Source organism: Betta splendens, chromosome 21 (assembly GCF_900634795.4).
Source record: "Betta splendens chromosome 21, fBetSpl5.4, whole genome shotgun sequence".
Classification (NCBI taxonomy): domain Eukaryota; kingdom Metazoa; phylum Chordata; class Actinopteri; order Anabantiformes; family Osphronemidae; genus Betta; species Betta splendens.
This window is the reverse complement of record NC_040899.1, coordinates 16,095,644-16,121,401: the sequence shown is the minus strand read 5'-3', so window position 1 is coordinate 16,121,401 and position 25,758 is coordinate 16,095,644. Positions and strand designations below refer to the sequence as shown.

The following is a 25,758-nucleotide window of genomic DNA, read 5'->3' as shown; positions in this document are numbered from 1 at the left end:
GTGAGGAACATTCTTTTGTCTTCTAAAACCTCCAATAACCGATTTCTGGGCTGACTCTTTCTTTTTCACTTTAGAAACATGTTATGACATCAGAGAAGTGGCTCGAGCATCAGGTGAGGGCTTCAGTCCACAAGAGACTCTCTTGGGTAAAGTAATATATATTTTAGGTATTACTTTAAGTACTGTACCACTCAAAAGTTTCATCCCAAATAATTAAAATGACGTCTTTCTAAGTAAAGCTAAAATTAAGTTATTGCAGATATTACTTTGGTGGAGATTCTCAGTCATCCAGGTGGAATAGTCTGAAGGCTGAATCATGTTAACTGGATCTCTTCTTTTCAGTAGAAACATTTCACCACCAATCCAGGTGGCTTCTTCAGTCTGAGAGAAGTTGGCTGAAGGCCACACATTTGTCCTTCAGTAAGGTTTCCCTCCCAGCTCTAAACGATTGGCTCATTATGCGAACAAGCTGTGCGTAGTGTGTAGCTGTGAACTCTAAAGCTTCTCCTCCATCACTGCAGACTCGTTGGGTTTGTCCTTTCTGTTTGATTTGTGAAGTGGTCTTGATCTTCTTTGTAATACATGAAAGGACAGCATGATAAATAGGAATCAGATTTTGTCTGAGGCCTCCTCCTCCTTTGAGGGAGGGTGTGTTCATTTGTACACGTAACGCTTCCCTCACCCCTCTCTCAAACCATTGGTCTTCTCTGTCCAGAATGTTAACTTTACCCTTTTGAGGAGGGCCTCCTTCTCCACTTCTTCCATGTACAGGTTAGCAACAATGGGTGACACTGGGAGCCCATAGTGCAACCATGCCGCTGTCTGTAATCATCTCTGTAGCTGATATACAGTATGTGGTGTTAAGGCACAGTTCCTGTAGTAAACATATTTGGTCTGGGTTTGTTTCTGGTGTTGAGGGAGCTGTTCTTCAAAGCTACTGGATGGTGGTGAAACATTTATACTAAAAAGAGGAAATCCAGTGGACTTAACTTAACCTTCAGACTGCAGATGTTACTGTTTTTAGATGTGGTGCTATGTACTGTGGGTCTAAGATGACTTACTGATCTGTGATCTGACATGTGTGAGCAAAACTGTCACACTAATTAAAGTAACTAACTCTGAACAGATATAACATATAATATAGTGTGAACATCAACGTCACACTGAACACATGAGCTGAGAGGAAACCTACAGAGCTCAAGCTAAACTTTTTCAATATTGTTTTTTGTGGAAGAAATTACATAACAGAACAATAATTAGCAATATATTGGAGAAAATCAAATTACTGGGAGGATGAGTATTGGGGGATGGGAGGGGCATATTGCAGTGGTGCACATCTAAGTTCTGTGTCCCGTTTGAGGATAGATTTAGGCCAGAACCTGCCACAGTCATTACAGCCTCTTCTAATATAACGTAATGCATCTGTATTGCTCACTGTCATCCTAGTAGTAAACAAAGTCTACCCAATTATCACCTTTCTGGTAGCTTCACCTTTAAACTTAGTATAAGTAGAAATGCAGTAAGAGCAGAGTTGCTGCTGAATAGTGAAATTAATGACTATAAAAACATGCAATGCAGCCATTAAGTTATAAGAAAATGTAATGATCCCCCCAAAAAATTAATTCTTCTCACTGATTGGCATTTAGTAAAGTAGAAATGTAATATTAAGGAGGCTGAGTAAACACACGTGCTGGTTTGCACCTGTGTTTGTTTGGAAGCAAACATTCATCCTGATAATAGGTGTGGGAACTTTCAATTGTTGTATGTTTCCTTCTCAGAATGAGAAGCCACTGTTTTCAAAGGACTACACGACGTTCTTCATCACCATGCCATTAAAACAAGGCGGCTATGGGATGTTCAACCACATCACCATGATCCAAGTAAAGCTTCCTCATTTAGTAGTTTATTACTCTTTTATCTGTCTACAGTAGAGCCTTCCATGTTTCATACTGCATAGCATTTATAATTCAATGGTGAAGTTTTCTCAGTTTACAGTAAGTGATATAAAGTAGACTTTCTCCTGAATAAATTGTGGGGAGTGATGTGCAGTAGATGCACTGGAGGCTCTGGGTTCAGCTCAGACTAATTCAGTTTCAGCATAAATAATAAATGACAGAAGAAGTTTTGCACTGAGTCAGGAGTAGGTTGGGACATAACGACACTTCATACAGGGCATGTCAGGCATGGCATCAGCGGCTGTTGTTGTGTTCTCAGTCTGATGATCAGGGTCAAGAGGTCAACCTCAGGCACCTGACCTCAGGAAGCTGGGAAGTCACTCAGATTCTGGCCAATGACGAAAGCACACACTCAGTGTGAGTCTGAGCTACAGGCATCCAACAACGTTATATATTAAACAGTGACTCAGGTATAAAATGTTAACTGTGTATGTTTCAGATATTTCCTGAGCACAGAGGAAGGTTCAACACAACGGCAGCTATACAGGTACAATACGGTTCCCAGGTTCAATGAAGGAAAGCAAAACAATACTGTGAACAGTCCATGATTAGAGAAAAACTCTTTACCACCAGTTGGCTCAGCCTAGACACAAGAGTTAGAAACCAGGAGCATAGCTCTGTTGTTACGCGTATCCATCGATTTGCAAACAGACTGAGGATGGTGATGATGTGTTTTTTCTCATTTAAGCTGCAGGAACTCTGGAAAGCACAAGCTTTACCCAGATCAATATGTAATAATGTACCTGTACCTTGTTTCATTGGCTACATGCGTCCTGTGCTGCAGTGATCCTGGCCAATTTGGCAGCATGGGCGAGATCATGATTTTTCCCCCACCCACCCCACAATCACGACTATGCCTTGAATAATTTTGTGCATGTGTTTGTAACAGGGTTTAAATACAGGCTTCAGCTCGATAGTCATCAGCAGACGCTGATTTGCTTCACTGTACTGTAGGTTCATCACACATTAAGTTCTATACCACCCACAAAAAAAAAGGTCCCAGTGAAGTAAAACACAGAAAGTTTGACGCTGTGTGTGTCATGCAGGCTGTGCTCTTCCGTGTTGCCTTCGCTGACCTTCTTGTTGTTCTCCTCGAACAACAGGGTCTCCACTCTGGATCCATTTTATAAAGAATGCCTGACCTGCTCCCTCTTCAGGTCAGAATGCACCTACTATGATGCTGTCCTCAGCCCTGACTACCAACATGTTCTTCTCAAATGCAGAGGTAACACCTCATGACCACCACCACAGGTTCTCTAATGTGATGTAACCTGTTGGAAAAAGCAGCAGGAGAAAGACTGCATGTGTTCAGCTGCTCTCTCAACCTCTTTCACATGTATGATGTCTAACCTGGGCCTGCTTGACTTTTATACTAGAAACTCTTTTGAAGCTGCTTCTCTGTTGCTTTGATATTTAGTTTTTCTGTTTTAAATCCACTGGGTATAATTTTTCATGTAAAACTCCTCTCCTCCAGTAAAAAGTTCTATCTCTATCTATTACCTCACAGGTCCTGGAATTCCCCAGACTACTCTTCACAGACTAAATGATATGAGCAGTGAGTTCTCTGGTGCTGGCATCCTTACACCAATTTACTACATACACTCTTACACTCTGTTGCATCATGTATTAATTATGTTTGAGCCGAAGCTCGATTCCTTCTTGGAGCGAGTCTGCCTTCAGCCACTGAGTGCATTTATCGATCAACTGGAGATTCAGATTAAGTTATTAAGCCGAAGTTCAACAACACTGAGCCATTCAAGTCTGAAAAAACATGAGAATGAACTGATGACGGTGTGAAGTGTGTCTGAGGCATTCAGCAAACGTTTTAGGAAAAGATAATGATGATTTAGTGAAAGTTGGGGGGAGGGGGGCAATAAACCTCCATCCTGATAGCATCATAATACTTATTGTACCATGCTGTTTCATATTTGTATCTTATTTTGGCATTTTATTCATGTAGCTGACAGATGAGCTTTCCTAACTACTGTACTGTTCTTTTTCTTGTCATGTCATGTAACAGAGCACAAAATTCTTGAGAGTAACACAGTTTTAAATCAAGCACTGAAGAGCAGGAGAATTCCCAGAAAGCAAAGAAGAGTCATACAAATCAACAAATTTGGTACGACGCCACAGTCACATGTTCACTGTGTCATTATCAGGTCCTAAACTACCACAAATGCAACAACTCTTCAAGAAGCTCAAAAGCAATAGTCCATAGTTAATTTAACAGTCAGGCGGTTTCACATACTGCACGGTGAACAAGAAGGAGACTGGCTTTATTCTATTTTGAATTGCTAGTCTGTGCTTTAGTTACCATTATATACTCAAATGCAAACTTTTGTGTGTTTACTTTATACCCTGCACTCTTTTTAGTCTAAAATCTCATTCAACAGGCTTCAGGAACCACAACCAGGCAGTGGCACTATTTTATAATGTGTTCAGATGCTTATGCTTTGTTAACTAGAGACAAAGAATATTTGGATTTCTGCATGGAGCAATCGCAGGGCAGAAGCCTGAGTTCCTCCCCAGGCATTACAGTATGGAGATTATACCTGGTAAACATTAGAAAAAAGCAGGTTGAACATTTTACAGAACACATTGTTGCATCAAATTTACCAAGAGACCATGTCAGGGGAAACATGCAGTAAACAGATAAATACTTTGTTCTTCACCACCTTCTGGAAGACAAATTGGGAGTCAGAACCCGGCAGCATCCAGAACAGAAAAAAATATCTAGAAATAAACTGAATGGGAGAACTTTCATAACTGACAGGGTGTGGCAGTGTCATGTTTGCAGTTGAATACATGTGTGTACTGTACTGTAGGAGAAACCAAACCACTGTCACAAACAGATGAGAGTCAGCTCCTCAATCAGGTAATCATTCCAGTCTGTCAACAGAGTCACTTAAGGTACAACATCAACATCTTCAAAATTATTTATCTGCACAATTTGGATTCAGTGTGGGTGCTACCCGTGTACGTCGGCATCCTGCCACAGCCCACAGAAACGTAGTTAGTTTATTGGTGACTTTGATGACTCTGTACATTGTGTCATTCAACACTGACATTTCACTGTACTGTCTCAAAGCCCATCTCTATTAGCCTTAACATGAAGCTCTGCGTTTATCTGTGCTTTACTGGGGGGATTTGTGTGTCACAGTACACATTAAATCTGTTGTAGTGTACAGATGCAAAATTACGTATTTAATATTTGCTCATTCTTTAGATGTGAACAGTGAGACATTAAGTGATTACTTAATAATGAATTCAAAGAAACAAATTACAGACTTTTACTGTTTTGTTTTTCAGAACTACTATTGGAGCTAATAGTCCCAATAGATTTGGATGAAGAAAAGCAGTACCCACTGTTACTCATTCTGTATGTACTATTATTTTTAAATTAGTCTCCCTTTGTCAGCCCATTTACCACATCACTCTTTAAGAGTAGAATTAATAAATAACCATGTTGTGAGTTCAGTGAGCCCTACAGTACAGTACATTAAGCTCTTCCTGTTCTGTTCAGTGACAGCGCTCCTGGTGGCCAGGCTGTGACCGACTGCTTCTCTCTTAGCTGGGACTCTGTCCTGGTCAGTTCTGACAACATCATCGTGGCTCGTCTGGACGGCCGGGGCAGCAGCTTTCAGGGCCAGAGAATCCAACAGGAGGTTCACCAGAGGCTGGGGACGGTTGACGTTCAGGACCAGATCACAGTTATAGAGTAACGTTTGCTTTTGTCTGTAAATATTTCAATCAATTCTGCTTGGTTAAAAATGCCAAAGTGTTTATATCTATGCTGAAAAGCTGAATTAATAAAAAAAGAATATTTGTATATTGCTAAACAAGTTAAACAACAAATTACTGTTGCAACAATGAATTTCTGTGTTAACAGAACAGATCTTTTTATTATCCCTATTATTGTCCCTCCTCATCCTACTTAAACTTAGTGAATTACAATTTGCTATGTTTTTGGGGTTGTGCTTTCCAAAAAAAAGCAGTTGCTCTGCAATAAAATGAAACAAATACTGTATTTGATATGGACATATTGAAAAAAAAACGCAAAAAGATTGAATTTAATACATCTCACACACAGGATGCCTAATTAGCAAACTATAAAAACAGAACAAAGGACAAGGAGATGATCAACATCCTGTGAAAGAACGGGTGGATTTGAAGATTTCATCATCTGCAGTTCATATCATTAGTAAAACATAAATGTATGGAAAGAATCTCGGTCCAGAGCTCATTGTTCCAACGGTTAATGAAGGCTGGGATCCTCAGCCTCATGGCTGTGTTGAAGTAGACATGAGGAACATGGACCCGGACAAACAAGTCAAACCTTTACCGTGCAAATGAAAACACAGTACATGCTGTTGGCTCAGCTGAAGTGGACTGAGGCAAGTTTTAAAGCTGTTCTTCACTGAAAAGTTTCTTTTAAAATGATGCAAGGTGGTGGTAAACATGCCTCTGTCACAACTTTTTACAAATATCCTGCTGGCAACAAATTCAAAATGAACTCAAGCTTTTCAATTTTTTTTATGTATATGTAATATTGAAGAGGCATCCACTATGTACTGTACATGTATGCACATGATCGTTTTGAGCTGTTCAGTGCAATAACGCCTGGAGATACAGTACCTGTTGTCTACTTCTGTGCCTCTATTATTATTTTGCAGACAATTATTGTTGATTTTTTGCAGCGCTGTAATTGGCCTGTACTTAACCACAAGATGGAAACGTTTATTTACTGTCCTGTAAATGCCATTTTTGCAGAAAGAGTGATTTATGATAATTTCTCTTGATTCAAAGTTGCCCTAAAAAATAATATTTTAGCAGTTTTAAGCATCTTTACAGTACTGGTATTACTGCAGTGTACGCTAGTATAGTCATAGTATAGATAATACAGTGAGACTAAAACACCTCCCTTACGTTTTACAGGCATCTGATAAGACTACCCTATGTTGACGGCAGCAAAGTGGGAGTTTATGGGAAGGTAACTACTGGACCTCAGCCTCTATTCAATACAGAATCACACACGTGCAGCTGCTTTAAAGAATCTTTCTTTCTCCAGGCGTACGGAGGGTTTCTCTCGTCAATCATGATCCTCTCCCACAGCTCCTTGTTTGAGTGCGGCATCGCTGTGGCTCCTATAACAAACTGGAGACTCTATGGTAAAGTCACGCCTATTCAAAAGCATTACAAAGTCGTAGTAAATAATTAGTATGTGAACTTCAACTTTTGCTGTGTTTTAAGGGTCAGCCGTTGCTGAGAAATATTTTGGATACCCAGTGAAAGAGGATCACAAATACCAGGTATGAGTTTCTCTGTGTCTCTTTTACACAATGGCATGTACAGTAGCAAAGGTGGAGTGGCTGTTGCTGCCAGACAGTCACCTTCCTTGTCTTATACGTCAAACCGCTGTGTGCTCTGTGAGAGATTTCTGCTTCAGACAATAACAGGTTATTGCTGTCTGGACGGTGCAGTGACATGTTGAGTTTATGACTGGGGCCAGAGTCATGTTCTCCACAGCTCACTGGCTTTTGTGCAGGATTGATTAGATTAGATTAGATTAGATTAGATTAGATTAGATTAGATTAGATTAGATTAGATTAGATTAGATTAGATTAGATTACAAAGGCTTTTGAGAGTTAGTTTTTAGACCAACTCTAAAAAGGCTCCCTGCAGGCATTTCAACGTTGAGACAACGTTGAGGCAACATTATAATTATTGTTGAATAACCATTGGATTATATTTAGATTTTGAAAGGGGAATCAACGTTGATGGGGCAACTTTATTTCAATCTTACATTATGGTTAATCGTCAGCGTTACATTTACGCTGATTTATGGGCGTTAATCAACGTTACATTCATGCTGATTTATGGTCGTTCATCAACGTTACATGTAGATTAAATTAATGGTCTTCCACCAATGTTGCGTTTACGCTGATTTATGGTTACAGTATCTATCGACGTTACGTTTACTTATGTTTTTTTATCAACCTCAACATGGCTGTGTACCAAACTGTGAGTGAGCAGACTCAGACACAGAGAATAGTTGGAGAACAGGCAATGTTTATTGCTGGAGTTCAGAGGTGAAACGAGACCTATGGAAGCTCAGATCAGGGAGATAAGGAGTCCAAAGAGGAGAGGAGCTGCCAGGAGTCCGGGTCAGGTGTCAGCCAATGGAGAGGGAGAGGAGGCGGAGATGTCGTCAAGGGTTTAATCCTTTAATTAGCTGCAGGTGGATCTAAACGAAGAATGAGATGGAATTAGTAATTGAGTAATCACCAAATTAGTGCCTATAGTGTCGATGCTGACTGGACAGGTAGCATGACGATGTGGACGCTCTGGTGTCCACATGCCGCCTGGTTAATGAGCCGTGCTTGTTGCTCCTTATTTTCTTTTGTCATTCACCAAAATCCACCGTCAAACTACAACATATACGTACAGTATACACAGCATTTATCATAAAAAAACCACAAGTACATAAATTAATGAACGACAGGAAACAAAGGTAAATAATCATATCTCAATGGCTGCACACACATAAGAGGGAATAAAAACGTCAAATACATCAAATCATACACTGTGTAACTTTAGCATCTTGTCTGAGACATTTCTTTCACATGCTTACCTTTGTGCACCTATAAAATATGTTCAGACAGAACACATGAAATTTTGTTCCAGACCAGCATTGAACATTAAATAAATACAGACACAATAAATATAAAAATGAAAAATGTAAAAATAACATTTAAGTCAGCTAAATACAGCATCATCAATATTGCAACTCACACTGTCACTGACATTGAAACTGATAATAAGTAAACAATAATCAAACTAACTTGCAAAACTATCTACACATGTAAAACAAGTTACCTCTATTACTGTACAAGCAGGAACCACACCTGGAAATCACATGACACCACAAATAAACAAACAGAGCAAACACTAGATGAAACAGTGTCACCTGGCTGCTGGGAGACAAAGTGGAACAGAAACACTTAAAGTTCTGTCTTTGTTCCACCACCACCACCCAACAACTCGGTGTATATGTGTTCATTGTCTTCCACACATTTGATGATGTAGTATCATAAGTTGTGATGACAGCATCTAAGGACAAAAATCAAAACACACGTTTAGATAATTTTCATAAATTCTGCATATTTAAACATATTACATGTAAAAAAAAATTAAAAATTCTGTGCCTTTTTACAACCTTTAGCATCAAACGTTGTTTCAGTGTTTCCTCAATGCCACAGAAACAACTGACATTATTTCAACCCTATGTCAACGTTGATTTATCAGTATTTTGTCAACCTTTTTACAACAGTTCGCATAAAATGTTGTTTAAACATTACATTAACGTTACAAACATAACTGACAGTATTTCAACCATATGTAAATGTTGATTTATCAGTATTTGTCACCCTTTTTACAACCATTAGAATTAACGCTGTTTCAATGTTACATCAACGTCACATCAATGACTGACATTGTTTTAACCATATTTTAACGTTGACGGTCGGTTGTGTGCCCGCTGGGCTTAGTCTCTTAAAACTTAATGAAATCTTTAATTTAGTATTCAACCCAGAGTTGGATAGGCTAAGCAAAGCTGTGAGCAACAGGAACTGGCTATCAGTAGAGACCTTAAAACAGTACATGGATGACTTTGGTCTCTGTGACACATGGCGTTCTCTTCATCCTACGTCCAGGGAATATACCTTTTTCTCGCCAGTTCACCACTCTCACTCCCGTATAGATTATATTTTAGTAAATAACTCAGTCTTACAAGATGTCTCTGACACCAATATTCACTCTATCACAATCAGTGATCATGCACCAATGTCCATTTCGTTGATTAAGACAGTCACACCATCAACCAGGAATTGGAGGTTTAATACATCATTACTCAATGATCAAGACTTCATCAGTTATGTCAGGAGAGAATGGACAACCTTTATAGAAATCAACGATACACCGGAAATGTCACCCTGTGTTCTTTGGGAGACTGGGAAGGCAGTTATGCGCGGTAGAATTATTTTATATTCATCGCACAAGAAAAAAAAGGACATGTTACTTGAATTAGAATTAGAGCAAAAAATTAAATCTCTAGAGATTAAATATGCTGCCTCTCCAACCAATGATAGAATACTAGAAGACCTAAGGAATCTAAAGCTGAAATTAAATATAATTGATTGCAAAACTCAGTTTCAGATAGACCAATTACGCTGGGAGAACTTTGACCATGCTAACAAATGTGGTATATTTCTAGCTAACCAATTAAAAAATAATAAAGAGAAACAAATTATCCATTCAATAACTAATAAGGAACATTACCCGTGATCCCCATGAAATAAATGATACCTTTAAAAACTTTTACCAAAAGTTATATATGTCCCAAATAGATCCATCCACCTCAGCCATAGAGGCGTTTCTGAATAAACTAGAACTGCCAAAGCTAAAGGAAGAACAATCCACAACTCTAGACTCATTGTTATCTTTGGCAGAACTACATGAAGCTCTGCAGGAGATGCCGAATAAAAAAGCTCCAGGACCAGATGGATTCCCAACTGAATTTTATAAAGAGTTCTGGTCCATGCTGGCACCTAGCTTTTACAAAATGGTAGCTGAAATTAAACAACAGCATTCATTACCCACAATTATGAATTCTGCCTTCATAAGCCTGCTCCAAAAACCAGGAAAAGACCCTACACTCCCATCGAGTTATAGACCAATTTCACTAATAAATGTATATCTAAAAATAGTGTGTAAAGCACTTGCTAGAAGATTAGAAAAAATCACTCCATATATAATTCACTCTGATCAAACAGGCTTCGTTAAAGGTAGACAGTCAACAAACAATATGAACAGATTAATCAACTTAATTGATTATGTGACCACCCATAAACTAGAGTCAGCCATCGTCTCCTTAGATGCAGAAACAGCTTTCGATAGAGTAAACTGGAAGTTTCTTTTAGCCACTCTGCACAAATTCGGCATTGGGAAATCATTCATAGACTGGATCCAAATATTATACAGCTCAGCAAACGCCGCAGTCAGAACAAACAACCAGATTTCACCAAGGTTTAATCTGCATAGAGGGACAAGACAGGGCTGCCAACTTTCCCCATCACTATTTGCAATATTTATTGAACCTCTAGCTGCAGCTATAAGACAGCACGAAGGAATTACTGGAATATCGACCAAATCAGTAAATCATAAAATAAGTTTATATGTTGACGATGTGTTACTGTTTCTCCTAGAGCCACAGACATCTCTTCCTACAACTATCAGCCTCATAGATGAATTCTTAGGACTTTCAGAATACTCTATTAACTGGACCAAATCCATAGTGCTACCACTTAACCTTAAGGTGACTAATATCTCCTCTATCACACTCTATTCAGGGAACATTAAATACTTGGGCATTGAATTGTCGTCTAGGCTATCAGAGCTTATTGATCTAAACTACAATCCATTATTAAAACAAATAGAAGCCAACCTCAAAAGATGGCAGTCCTTACCCATTTCACCTATGGGAAGAATTGCCACCATAAAAATGATGATCTTGCCAAAAATTAATTACATATACTCAATGATTCCAACTCAGCCAGCCCATGCGTGGTTTAAGACATTAGACTCCTACATCTCACAGTTTTTGTGGAAAACCAAGCCACTACGAATTAGTTTAAAAAAACTCTTCAAAAATCCAGGCGCTGTGGCGACCTAGAACTACCTAACTTCCACCACTATTTTCTTGCCAATAGACTGAACCATGTCCACAAATGGATAAAACCCATGCCAGCAGACTCCTCCTGGATAGACATTGAACAAACATTTTGTGGAAATATTAAAGTTGCAGATCTGCCCTTTATCAGCACCAAAATCAAACATCATAGTTGTTACCAGAGCATTAGCATAAAAGCATCTCTGACAGCCTGGTGGGATTTTCTTAAAATTAATGGATCTTCGCTTACTCTTTGCCAAAACACACCTCTCCGGAACAACCCAGACATCATACAAAACAAAAAGGCAATACACTTTCCAACTTGGCATATGAAAGGGATAACATATCTGAAACATGTTTTCACAAGAGACAAGTTTACCTCTTTTGAAAAATTAGTGTCCCACTATGAAATCACTAAGGCCAATTTCTTAGAATACCAACAATTAAAGTCAATACTTAATGCAAAAAGTAAGAATACTCCCATCCACATGCAACCACCACCAGTAATAGAGTGATTTATTGATATATCAGGGAAAAGGACAGTATCCAAAATCTATATCTTAATTTCTAATGTAGATCAGACAGTGAGCCTTCCGATCTCTAAATGGGAAGCTGATCTCAATATCACCACTAATTACACGTTCTGGAATAATATATGTTCTAATTTATTCAGAATGACAAAAAATACAAATTTACAACTAATACAATACAAAACTCTTCATAGAACTCACTATACAACACAAAGGATGTTCCAAATGGGTCTCACAAACTCAAATATTTGCCCTCACTGTACAGATAACACAGCAGATAGATTCCTACATGCACTCTGGTCATGTTCACCTGTGAAGCAATTTTGGGAAAAAGTGTATGTGAACACCTGTCAACCCAGTTAAGCTGTCCAATCCCAGCGGCCCCTGCACTTTGTCTTCTAGGAGATCTAAGTGGGCTTGATCTAGAGAAAAACTCATCACACACACTTCTTTCTGCCCTCTGTGTCGCAAAGAAAATCATCCTTATGAACTAGAAAACTGTTGGGGGTATGCGAGGAGCACAAACTATAATAATTGGATTTATAGCTCCTGATTGGAGATACCAATTATGTTTATAATTTAGATTCACAAATCTTGGTTATTAGCTTAAATATATATAACTATACGACAAATGTCTATAGTTTGGCAAGTGAAACACTTACTATTATTGACTTAATAATTATTAATTGAATTAATAATTACTTAGTTTACGGGGCACCACCCTGTTTCCAGGGACCAATAACCGATTTGGAATAGCCAATACAGTCTCATTTGTATTTAAGTTAGTTGAAGGGTGAACTCCGTACCATAGCCGACTCAATTCACTAGTGCTGCAAAACCATATACAAATAATCACAAACAACGACCAATTAAATTATGAACGCTTTATTAAACAGTTAATATTAACTCTAGTGTCAACACTATCTTGAATAACTCAGCAAATCATAACTTAATCTTATGGTGTGTTCGTCTGGAAGTACTGTATGTGTATGCGCGTTACCTGGGATAGGAGGTGTGTGTGTGTGTGTGTGTGTGTGTGTGTGTGTGTGGGTGCGTGTGTGAGAGAGAGAGAGAGAAAGAGAAAGGAGGAGGAGGGCGCCCCCCTTTAGGGGCGTGGTGAGGTGGCACAGCTGTGCGCGTGTGCCGGTGAGCCCTTTGAATGGAGCGCGCGTGTCTGGCGCTCACAGGGAAAGAAGCGTGTAAAGGAGTGTGAAGTGGGACTAGCGTGGATAAGGCTTGTGGTCACACAAACACGTGGGGCTATATTCTGCGATATAGGCACGTGATCGCGGAAGCGTGCAGTGGTTGAAACGTGCGCTTGGCGTGGTCGCAGCAGAAACAGAGCACCGCAACAGTACCACAATAAAGCACCTAAGCTAGCGAAATCACAGGTTACAACACTTCAATGTGCACCTCTTAGATTCACGTAGATCGGAAACAGCGTTACAGTCACGTGATCGCGGAAATACACAGCGGTCAGATCGCGTGTTCAGGAAAAGAAACAACACAACAATAAAACAATTACTGATACCCTAAGAGTTCTACTCTGCTCAGACCTAAGAATGCCTCTGCCTTACTGCTCAATCCTGGTGGGAAGATCCGGCGTTGCGTGCGTGCGTGCGTGCTTGCGCTGTTGCGATCCGGTCCGGTCCAGGTGTGCGTCGCGGTGATCGCGTCGTGATCAGCTGATGCGGCGGCGAGTGAGGCGGTTACGCTGGCGGTTTCCTGCCGGATGGCTGGAAGTAGATGGGTGATCAGGCCAGTTCTCTGTGACGACGTCTCCGTTGGTTCAGCTGCTGGCTGCGGTGGAGGCTCCAGGGCGTGCCGGTGCAGAGGGAAGCTCCAGGTGGGGCAGTGAGCGGATCGAAGAGAACAAGGGACGAGTCTTCGGTCACGGCGACTTTTATAACTGTGTCTTTGGTCACGCCTATTGTTTGGTCCAATCAGGATGGCTGACGTCCAAGTTTCTCCTCCGTTTGTGGCTTGTGTCAGCGGGAGTTGGATGTCAGCAGGGGAGCCAGGTATGGTTCCCTAGCCTGGCGCCTGGTTTTGGCGCTGAGATTTGAAATCTCTTTGTTCTCACTCACTACTATCAGGATGAGGACTTTACATGCAGGCCGCAGTGCCTCCTTTGTCTGAGCATGTGGGACCTTAATAATAATTCTGTTAATAACAGATTATACATATGAGGTCCCCCAACAAAACTAAAAAAAAATTAAGCATTACTCAGTACCTGAACAGCTGCAGCGGGGATGTGGTGGCTGCTGAGACCGGCGGTCCTGTGCCGGAGTAGGGCCTTTTTGAGGGTTGGCGTGTGCCTGTCTCCGGGGAGCAGAGGCGGGCCTCCCTGCTGGTGTGCGGGGGGCGGACCTGGGGGTGGAGACCTGGGTGACCTGCGTCCGGGGGACTCCCTCCGGGGGTGCCTGCCTGTGCCCGGAGGGGTGTCTTTCCCCTGGGGCGCTGCCCCTGCTCGGGTGGGGCGCTGCCTGCCCTAGCGGTCCGACACCCTCTGGTGACTGCTCGGTTTTGCAGGGGGGGTTGGCGGACTACTCAGGCTACAACCTTCATTGGGCCCTGGGCGGAGGCTAGCCCTCAATGCACAACCGCAGAGTATGTGTGTGGATTTGAGTGTAGCACTACACGGGGCGAGCATGGGCATACTTGACCGAGAGAATGGGTAAGTGTGAAAGAAGGGTGAGGATGGCTCTGGCTGTGCTGCGTGTGGCACCTGGGCAGTAGTACTGCGGTCCCTTGGTCTCGGCTGTCTCTTCCTGGCTGGGGGTTGTGGGGGGTAGTGGGATAGGTAGCAGAGCCAACGTCGGGAAGTCGGGAACCTGGCTCTGTGGACCCTGGTGCTCTGCTCCCAACTACATTTCTCCGCATTCATCCACTTAGGTCTGCAAGGGGCGTCCTGCTGATGGAGGGACCGGGGCTACTGGGAAGTGGTTCCGTCCCTTCCAAGTGGGATGCTCTGCAGTTTTAATTGCATTAGTCATACACACTTGTCCAGGAATCTGGGGGCTCCTTCCGGGTGGGCCAGTAGACGGAGCCTTCCCATTGATGGCTCTGTCTGCTGGACCCCTTGGAGAATTGGCTATCTCCCAAAGTTTCTCATACTTAGCCACATACACATACATTTAGGGCCGGGGGTGGGCTCCTTCACTGGGACCTGGGGCCGAGGCCAGTTGTGGCCTCGCCCACTGGCCCTGGTGGAGAGATCACCACCCAGTTTTAACTGCAAAAAAACATTTAGGGTGAGGGGGTGCACTGTCCGGGGGGGACACCGTCAGCCAGCGGTCGTGCTCCTGGAGGTGTCACCCTCCTTCAGTGCACTTTAGATTCACACACTCACGTCCAAGCTGGGTTGCAGGGTTCTGGGGTACCTTTTCTGCTGCCCTCTGCCTCCCCCGGCTTGGGGGGGTTGGGCGGGGCTCGGGAGGCGCTGCGGTCCCTGCCTGGGGCCACATGGACAGCAGGCCAGAGACCTACCCTCCCCATGAATGTGATCAAGCGAATGGTGTGGGAGCAAGAATGTATCTGAGAGTGCATTGGTTCACGTATGATTGACTAGTTTTAGAGTTTATGGTATGTGTGTGATGATGTGTGTTGTACATGTGGATGGGTGTATATGTCTGTGTTTGTGTGAGTTTGTATGCGTGTGGTGCGATTGGAGTGTGGGGGGTCCGGTTTTCCGCCCCGGGGTATGATGATCGTCTGCCTGGGTGGTCTCTTTTCTGCTGACCCCCACCAATTGCTGGCCTTGTGCTGCAGGCCGGTGTGGCACCAGGGGATGAGGTCGGGCCGATGGGGTAGGCCCCGCTCCGTTCGTGTAGGAGTGGTGGACTGGGGGCAGGTCCCACTCTGGGCGCAGGGGCATCTCCCTACGGACCGTGTTTCCTCGGGCTCCACTCTTTCAGGCCGACCCTCCCACTGGGGGGAGTGTTTGCCCCTGGTTCTCATGGGGCGGACAGCGTTGACCCCCGGTGGCCCACTCTGACCTCGGGTGCTGTCTCTGTGGCTGCTGCAGCTCTGCCTGGGGGGCTCTGTGTGGGCGGCTTGGGTCGCAACACCTGCCCTCCTGGAACTGAAGGTGTGTGGGCTCCCTGGCTGCTAGGATTCTTTCCTCTGCTTGTTGGATGGGCGTAATGGCCGAGCCCCTCACATCACTCTGGCTTCCACAAGTGGCATTGTTCATGCACCAATGTCTGCCTCACCCTTTGGGTGAATAATATCAAGCTACAGCCTTACTAACCTTGTAGTGGGACACTTTTCCAAATCCAACTAAAACTAAGTATTACTGATACTTATCACTACCAATATCAATAATGTGTGAATATGGAAATTGTGGTGTTGTATGTCATGACTTTGATTAAGTTGTATGGGATATGTATAACAATGCACATATGTATGTATATGATATGTATATGTTTGTATGAGTGTGTGCACACACCTTAACACTATTATTGGTATTAGTATTAATCTCCAAGGTAAACCACAGTACAACAGTTGTTTAGTTATGAATGTGTTAGCCTAAGGTACATCCCTGCTTCTTATTTATTTTGCTCCGATTGTTTACTTAACAGATCTGCTTGGTTTCAGCAGCTGGTTGCACCCCTTACCCCCCCCCCCCCCCCCCCCCCCACCCTAAAGCAGAAACTTAACCTGTCTTAACCTGTCCACCAACACAGCAACATCACATATTTGGGATTAGCTAAATAAACCATCAAATAAACCAGAAATCCAGAAGAGTATATATATATATATATATATATATATATATATATATATATATATATATATATATATATATATATATATATATATATTATATATATGCTCCTCTTGTTAAAGCAAAGCTGTCCATCACAATATGGCATTCAGCGTAAGATATGCAGCTTGCTAAACTGCTGGACAGAACAAAAAATATATATATATATATATATGAAATGGTATGTCACATAGTTTACTTTCCCAGCTGTAGCCACTGCCCTCCTCTGTCACTTTCTGTATATTACTGCTAGAACTCAATAGTGTCTGTGCCTTTTACTTTCTGACTTCATGCTGCTCTTAGAGCAGGCATCTGCAGGACGTGTACAGTGTAGGTGGCTTGGCGGCTCAGTTGTTAGAGTGTTGGTTTGGAGAGTGGAAGCTCCCAGTTTCAAAGCCCACCAGAACACCAAGTGTCTTCATGAATAAGACACTTCACACTAGCTCCGCAGGCGCTGCACCATGGCTGCCCACTGCTCCCCTTAGGGGATGGGTAAAAGTGCAGAGAATCATTTCCCAAATGTGGGATCAATAATGTTCAATTAATTAGTGGGAGAGCTGAACAGCTCTCACACTATTGATATCTTCGCTCTTTATTTTTCTTCTTATTAGTGGGAGAGCTGAACAGCTCTCACACTATTGATATCTTCGGTCTTTATTATTAGTGGGAGAGCTGAACAGCTCTCACACTATTGATATCTTCGCTCTTTATTAGTGGGAGAGCTGAACAGCTCTCACACTATTGATATCGTCGCTCTTTATTAGTGGGAGAGCTGAACAGCTCTCACACTATTGATATCTTCGCTCTTTATTTTTCTTCTTATTTCGCCCCGTTTTTCGGTCGCTTTCATCGTCTCAACGCTTCGTCGTAGAATCGCCGTTCAACTTTCTAAACGTGTGTCGTCTTTAGGAGATGGGGGCTATTACTTTTCACGTTTTCAGCTTTTCAACTTTTAACGTTATTCAACGTTTTTCGTCGTTTTTTTATAATGGTCGTCTATGGGAATCATCGTTCAACTTTTTGTCAACTTGCCTCTTTTCGTCAGCTTCTGTCATCGTCATACTTTGGCGTAGAAACGTCATTTCAACGTCAAAAGCGTCTATCATCTTTCAGCGTTCTCCGTCTAAATCAGCGTCCTCGTATCTTTTATAGTTTTCGACTTGTGAGCGTTTAAATATGGTGTGGTTTTTGTTAAATTTTCAGCTTTTCCATTAGTGTGTATTGGGTCAGTTAGAGTGCGTGATGTCACAGCTACAGTGAGAAGGTGCGCTTTTTTAAGACAGAACTTCTGTCTCTAACTCGTCACTACAGCCACAATTTTTACTCTATCAACATAATTACTTCACTAAATCGTAGTCATACTTGTCTTCTTTCTAATGATGTGTCTGGATATACCCTCAGACCTATACTTTAGTCGCTATCAACCTCAAAGCGCAGAGAGATCCCGAAATTCTCCCATAGACTCTAATGATAATTTTCGGCATACGTCTGGGGAGAAAAACAGAGGAGACATATTTTGAAATTGCCACTGTGGCTACAAGCTTTTATCCTCAAACATAAAATTCACACCATTTGCTCATTGAAGCCTTGGGACTCGTAAAATGAAATAATTTTTGTGATAACTATCATGGTTTAGCTGGAACAAGCCTGTTTATACAGGGTGAAACTCTGCTTTTACAGAGCAGAGTGAGCCTGATTTTCCCGCCTTTCGTCTCCATGGCGACGGCGCAGCTGCAGATTTGACTGACAGGTTAAACTGCTGATGCTCAGTGTACAGAGCAGTTCCATGCTTGTTACTGATTAGTCAACTACACTATTGGATTGTGTAGTAATTAAGCACGCACTTCCTCTAAATCCTTTCAAAATAAAAGCACCAAGCCAAATAATTAGCTTTAAAAGCAGTATTTCTGCTTTTAGTAGGGTAATTATGACTATTTAAAGATAGATTAACAGTTTAGTAATTACCCACACATGCTTCCTCTACATCCTTTCAAAATAAAAGCACCAATGCCAATTATTAGCTTTAACTGCACTGTTTTTGCCTTTGAATGGGTAATTATGGTTATTATTGGGTAATTAACGACTAATTGACAGTTACGCTATTACCCCCACACATTTCCTCTAAATCCTTTCAAAATAAAAGCACCAATTACAATTTATTACCTTCAATGGCAAGCTTGATTAGAACATTTCTGGTTCTGAATACTTACCAATCATTAATGAGACTATTTTAGAGTTCAGCAAATAACCACTCACACTTATTAGGGTGCTTTTATTCTGAAAGGGCTTAATCTAAATCTTTTGCTTTAATAGGGCTATTCTTGCTATTGAATGATAAATTATGACTATATAATGACTATTTTATAGTTTAGTAATCGCTCACCCACAACCTCTAAATCCTTTCAAAATAAAAGCACCAATGTAATTCATTACCTTACATGGCAAGATTTTTGTTTCTGACTGGTAAATTTCTACTAGTTATTAAACTATTACACAGTTAGGTAATTAAAACTTTCTTCAAATCAAAAAGATAGTCATCTAATTTATGGTTGGCAACAATGCACCTTGGTCAACTTTTTAATCTTTGACATCTTTTAACCTTGGTCAACTTTTAAATCATTGTCATCTTTGTCATCTCTTTAATATTGTCATAGTATGACCTTGGTCATCTTTTTAATCATCATCTTTTTAATCGCCATCTTTTGTCATCGTTTTAATCTTTGTCAACGTTTTCTCGTTTTCATCGTTTTGCCGTAGTCAACTTTTGTACGTAGTCAACTTTTTGACGTCAGCAGCTTAATCAGCGTTTGTCATCGTTGCGGCAGAAGATCAGCTCTCCCACGTAATTTCTCGAGAAATTACTTTTTCTAGTTATTATTATTTCGCCCCGTTTTTCGGTCGCTTTCATCGTCTCAACGCTTCGTCGTAGAATCGCTGTTCAACTTTCTAAACGTGTGTCGTCTTTAGGAGATGGGGGCTATTACTTTTCACGTTTTCAGCTTTTCAACTTTTAACGTTATTGAACTTTTCCGTCGTTTTTTTTATAATGGTCGTCTATGGGAATCATCGTTCAACTTTTTGTCAACTTTCCTCTTTTCATCAGCGTCTATCATCGTCATACTTTGGCGTAGAAACGTCATTTCAACTTCAAAAGCGTCTATCATCTTTCAACTTTATCAGTGTAAATCAGCGTCTTCGTATCTTCTATACTTTTCGACTTGTGAGCGTTTAAATATCGTGTGGTTTTTGTTAAATTTTCAGCTTTTCCATTAGTGTGTATTGGGTCAGTTAGAGTGCGTGATGTCACAGCTACAGTGAGAAGGTGCGCTTTTTTAAGACAGAACTTCTGTCTCTAACTCGTCACTACAGCCACAATTTTTACTCTATCAACATAATTACTTCACTAAATCGTAGTCATACTTGTCTTCTTTCTAATGATGTGTCTGGATATACCCTAAGACCTATACTTTAGTCGCTATCAACCTCAAAGCGCAGAGAGATCCCGAAATTCTCCCATAGACTCTAATGATAATTTTCGGCAGACGTCTGGGGAGAAAAACAGAGGAGACATATTTTGAAATTGCCACTGTGGCTACAAGCTTTTATCCTCAAATATAAAATTCACACCATTTGCTCATTGAAGCCTTGGGACTCGTAAAATGAAATAATTTTTGTGATAACTATCATGGTTTAGCTGGAACAAGCCTGTTTATACAGGGTGAAACTCTGCTTTTACAGAGCAGAGTGAGCCTGATTTTCCCGCCTTTCGTCTCCATGGCGACGGCGCAGCTGCAGATTTCACTGACAGGTCAAACTGCTGATGCTCAGTGTAGACAGCAGTTCCATGCTTATTACTGATTACTCAACTACACTATTGGATTGTGTAGTAATTAAGCACACACTTCCTCTAAATCCTTTCAAAATAAAAGCACCAAGCCAAATAATTAGCTTTAATAGCAATATTTCAACTTTTAGATGGGTAATTATGACTATTTAAAGATAGATTAACAGTTTAGTAATTACCCACACGTGCTTCCTCTACATCCTTTCAAAATAAAAGCACCAAGCCAAATAATTAGCTTTAATAGCAATATTTCTGCTTTTAGATGGGTAATTATGACTATTTAAAGATAGATTAACAGTTTAGTAATTACCCACACGTGCTTCCTCAACATCCTTTCAAAATAAAAGCACCAATGCCAATTATTAGCTTTAACTGCACTGTTTTTGCCTTTGAATGGGTAATTAAAGACTAATTGACAGTTACGCTATTACCCCCACACATTTCCTCTAAATCCTTTCAAAATAAAAGCACCAATTACAATTTATTACCTTTAATGGCAAGATTGATTAAAAAAAATTGTGGTTCTGAATACTTACCAATCGTTAATGGGACTACTTTAGAGTTCAGTAAATAGCCACTCAAACTTATTAGGGTGCTTTTATTCTGAAAGGGCTAAATCTAAATCTTTTGCTTTAATAGGGCTATTGTTGCTATTGAATGATAAATTATGACTATCTAATGACTATTTTATAGTTTAGTAATCGCCCACACACAACCTCTAAATCCTTTCAAAATAAATGCACCAATGTAATTTATTACCTAAATGGCAAGATTTTTGTTTCTGACTGGTAAATTTCTACTAGTTATTAAACTATTACACAGTTAGGTAATTATTTACAAATACTTTCTTCAAATCAAAAAGATAGTCAGCTTATTTATGATTGTCAACAATGCACATTGGTCAACCTTTTAATCTTTGACATCTTTTAACCTTGGTCAACTTTTGAATCATTGTCATCTCTTTAATATTGTCATAGTATGACCTTGGTCATCTTTTTAATCATCATCTTTTTAATCGCCATCTTTTGTCATCGTTTTAATCTTTGTCAACGTTTTCTCGTTTTCATCGTTTTCATCGTTTTGCCGTAGTCAACTTTTTGACGTCAGCAGCTTAATCAGCGTTTGTCATCGTTGCGGCAGCAGATCAGCTCTCCCACGTAATTTCTCGAGAAATTACTTTTTCTAGTATTATTATTATTATCAACTTTGTTAGATCAGATGAGCTGTGTTTCTGATTGTCTGTAAAGTTCATTCGACTGTTTCCTGTTTCCGGCAGATTTCCAGTCTGCTCGGTAACATCACAGCACTGAGTTCACAGAGCTTCCTCATTATACACGGCACAGCAGATGGTGAGTAGATGGTGCGCACAACAAAGCATATATACGGCCCACATACATAAACAGTGGATATGGAACAGTGTTACTGGCAACACTTCACTCTCTGTGTAAAATGAACTCATTTAGTAACATTTCATCCTAGTTTACATCCCACTCTGTTTGGCCTTGGCCAATGTTCTACACTTTTTAGGATTGTTTAGTATTTCTGTTATGCTACTTTTATTTCTTCATCTTTTCCCATGTGCAGTATCACCTAAATGTGTGGATGCAATCAGTAATGTGTAACTTTCATTACACAGTCAACAGTGAACACATAATGGGCGACCCTACTGGGGTTTATCTGTTTAATGTGTATTCTCTTTCAGCTTCTGTCCATTTCCAACATACAGCAGAGCTGGTAAAACTCTTGTCAGCATCGCATGTCAACTACTCCCTCCAGGTGATCCAAGCCAATATTTTACTTTCCTAATGAGACAAAACCTTAATGATGCATTATGTTTGTATTGGCTCCTCTGCTATGAGAGTCACACTGTGTTTAATATTTAATATTACTTTACATTACATTATTATTATCAAGATTTTTGAATTGTGTAATTATTGTTATATAAAACCCCCCCCTCAAGTGATGAGGACAATGGATACACAGGTGTTTGAGCAAATCCTGCATTAAGTACAGGACTAGACAAAGGGATATTGGTAAATCAGACCCATCATTCTTCAGTGCTCCATCAACTGAAGCCTGCATCATACTGTACTTCACTCACCAGTGGCACAGCACTATTCAACCCATTTTTACCTGGTCTATTCAGACCAGGTAAGTAAAACGGCTCTGGAGAGAGTTAGGGCTCTTCTACCGGCGATTCTCAGATCTAAATAGCTACTTAAATAAATTGTGAAACCTAAATGAACTTTACACAGTAAGAACATCTTCTGAGGAAGTTAATGCATCAAAAGAAGAAATGAAACACATTTGTAATTTTCTTATTGCTGTATAGATTTTTCCAGATGAAGGACACAACATTGCCTCTGTCAAGAGCCGACACTACATGATGAACTCAGTGCTCAGCTTTTTCAGGCGTTGCTTTTGGCAGGAAGAGGTTGTCGTCTTGAAGATGGTGAGAGAGGATGACTAGTGTGTGTGTGAATCTCTGCTGTGAGATGGGGAACGTTTTGGGTGAAGTATGGCACCTTCTGTAACCATCCAGCAATGAGCCATCACCAGGAAACATTCATAGAATGACTGTGGAACTGGAAAGTTAATAGGTAACAGCACTATTAGTGCTGTAACCTAAGGCTTCACTTGACTGTTTGTAAAACTTCATCACGTACTTAGGTACATTGTCAGGGAATCAAAGAAACATGTATTTTTAATTTCTGGATACAATCTTTGCTGACTGCTGTAACATACTGTGATCATTTATATGTACTACAAACCGTTCAAATACCAAATTTGATGCAATCATGTCACTAAAGAGTTTTTAATGTAGGTGCCTTTACTGCATTACAATCATCAGTGTTTTCCAGCCCAACAATTATCAACTAAACTAGATCATAAAGTCTGAACTCTAATACATTTAAACACATGATGTTTCTTATGATGCTTTAATTCAGCAGTCATTAGTGGTGGACACTGACCTAAAAACTAAAGTATTTCGAAAGGAGATAATGTCATACTGTATGTGTTTTGCGTTTTTTTTTTTTTTTGCATTTGCTCCATTTCACACAATGTTTGCCTCACACGATTCCCACTGTGGCTTCCCTTCACCTCTTCCAGCCTGAGGAGACGTTTGTCTTGAAAACACATCCATGCTACTTCATTAGCTCTGATTATCTAACAAAGTAAACATTATTTCATTCAACTTTAATAATAATAATAATAATTACAATAATAATAATAACAATTATTATTATTATTATTATTTATTATTATTATTTTATTTTATTTTTTTTAATTAATGTCTTCATATGCCTTTTTTTGTAAAGGTCCATTCATGGAGTAAAGGTTTTTATGGAGACTTTTCAGTAAATTACCATGTGTATTTTTTTTCTAAATCTATTTTTATTAATTACAACTTCTTTACTTTGGATAAAATAATAAGAACAGCATGAATTTACTCTGGTAAAGGTTTAAGACCTTTTTATATACATATTTGTGAAATACTGAAATATATGGGGCACCGAATCTAAAAAACTTTAACCAGATTTATCACATTTAACTAAATGACACAACATTTTTTCTAACATTTAGTTTGTGCATATATATATATATATATATATATATATATGTGTGTGTGTGTATATATATACACATACATACATACATACATACATACATACATACATACATACACACACACATATATATGTGTGTGTGTGTGTGTGTGTGTGTGTATGTGTGTGTGTGTGTGTGTATGTGTCTATATATATATTTATGTCTATATATATATATATATATATATATATATATATATATATATATATATATATATATATATATATATATATATATATATATATATATATATATATATATATATATATATATATGTGTCTCTCTATATGTATATATAGACACACACACACTAGATTCACTCATGTATCCTTTTGAGAGGTTTTTGGACGACTGTTTTGCATAATAACGTTATGTAGCATTTAATATCCCAAAATGTGAATGGACAGATGCACCTGATTGTGAAGCTGTACAGTTTGAAGTTTATAACCAGACTCATATCTACCGTCTTGCACAGTCAACATGTTCTTTTTTGAATAGGATGTAGCAACCTTATCACGTATCCCCAGTATCTCTGACCGTGAGACTGTGTCACATTTAGTTGTGTTTAGTTTAGTTACTCTTGGGAAAATAACATAGTGTAATAATAATCACATTGGTGTAAAATAAAGAGGAGACATAAAGTTGTGTTAGTGTTTTCAACACTACACAGAGAATTCAAGAACCTCAAAAACTGAAAACCTTTTAGCACTAAATACAATCCCAGTAATGATGCACAATGATGTCTGTGTTTACATGCCCAACAAAGGCTATTTTAACATTTTAAACATTTTATTACAACAACACAATATGCCATTTGCCCTTGGTTTCCAAACCTTCGAAACATATGAATACACCCTGTACTTTATGACATTAACGTCTATTTATGTACTTGGAAAACTGTTTATGCTGAAATATATTGTTCACTACAACTAGTCAACTTGTACGTCTTTGCTTTGCTGTCGTGCTTTCAGGATGAAGCATGTGGAGAATTTACTTTAAGCCGTATATAACAGAATGTTGCCAGTCGTGATCAGAGGGTAAAGCTGCACCAGGCTCAGCAGGAGCCAGCAGGACCTTATAAAAAAGATTAGATCTCATATTGGATGTTGCAAAACCAGTTATTTACAACATTTTCCCTCGTGTACATTGTAGAATTTGTTCAGAACTACAGTATATGACAATTATACTGGTGGAAAAACAGCGCCTACGGATACTGTATAGCTACTGCAATACTGACTGAGCTGGAGGAACTCCTGCATGATTTGCAGGTCAGTATTCTTCTAATGGTGACAGCAAACACATAAACCTAAATCCTCATGGCTCAA

The 25,758-nt window shown here is 39.9% G+C and overlaps 1 protein-coding gene across 5 annotated transcripts in view; it reads left to right on the top strand.

Moving 5' to 3' along the window:
* Window positions 1–24,445, top strand: part of LOC114846794 (inactive dipeptidyl peptidase 10-like) — a 130,063-nt gene extending 105,618 nt beyond the window's left edge. For 3 of the 5 annotated variants that reach the window (XM_055505197.1, XM_055505199.1, XM_055505198.1), the window contains 15 exons: window positions 75–113; window positions 1,779–1,880; window positions 2,215–2,312; window positions 2,395–2,442; window positions 3,059–3,180; window positions 3,463–3,510; window positions 3,976–4,074; window positions 5,265–5,334; window positions 5,479–5,673; window positions 6,891–6,945; window positions 7,024–7,123; window positions 7,206–7,264; window positions 22,101–22,173; window positions 22,527–22,600; window positions 23,157–24,444. In XM_055505197.1, the coding sequence (XP_055361172.1) occupies window positions 75–113; window positions 1,779–1,880; window positions 2,215–2,312; window positions 2,395–2,442; window positions 3,059–3,180; window positions 3,463–3,510; window positions 3,976–4,074; window positions 5,265–5,334; window positions 5,479–5,673; window positions 6,891–6,945; window positions 7,024–7,123; window positions 7,206–7,264; window positions 22,101–22,173; window positions 22,527–22,600; window positions 23,157–23,294 (1,320 nt within the window). In that variant the 3' untranslated portion in view covers window positions 23,295–24,444. Of the gene's footprint in view, window positions 1–74; window positions 114–1,778; window positions 1,881–2,214; window positions 2,313–2,394; window positions 2,443–3,058; window positions 3,181–3,462; window positions 3,511–3,975; window positions 4,075–5,264; window positions 5,335–5,478; window positions 5,674–6,890; window positions 6,946–7,023; window positions 7,124–7,205; window positions 7,265–22,100; window positions 22,174–22,526; window positions 22,601–23,156 lie in introns of all 5 variants that reach the window. The other 2 variants (XM_055505196.1, XM_029135868.3) reach the window with 1 other exon arrangement.
* The last annotated feature ends 1,313 nt before the right edge of the window (window positions 24,446–25,758 follow it).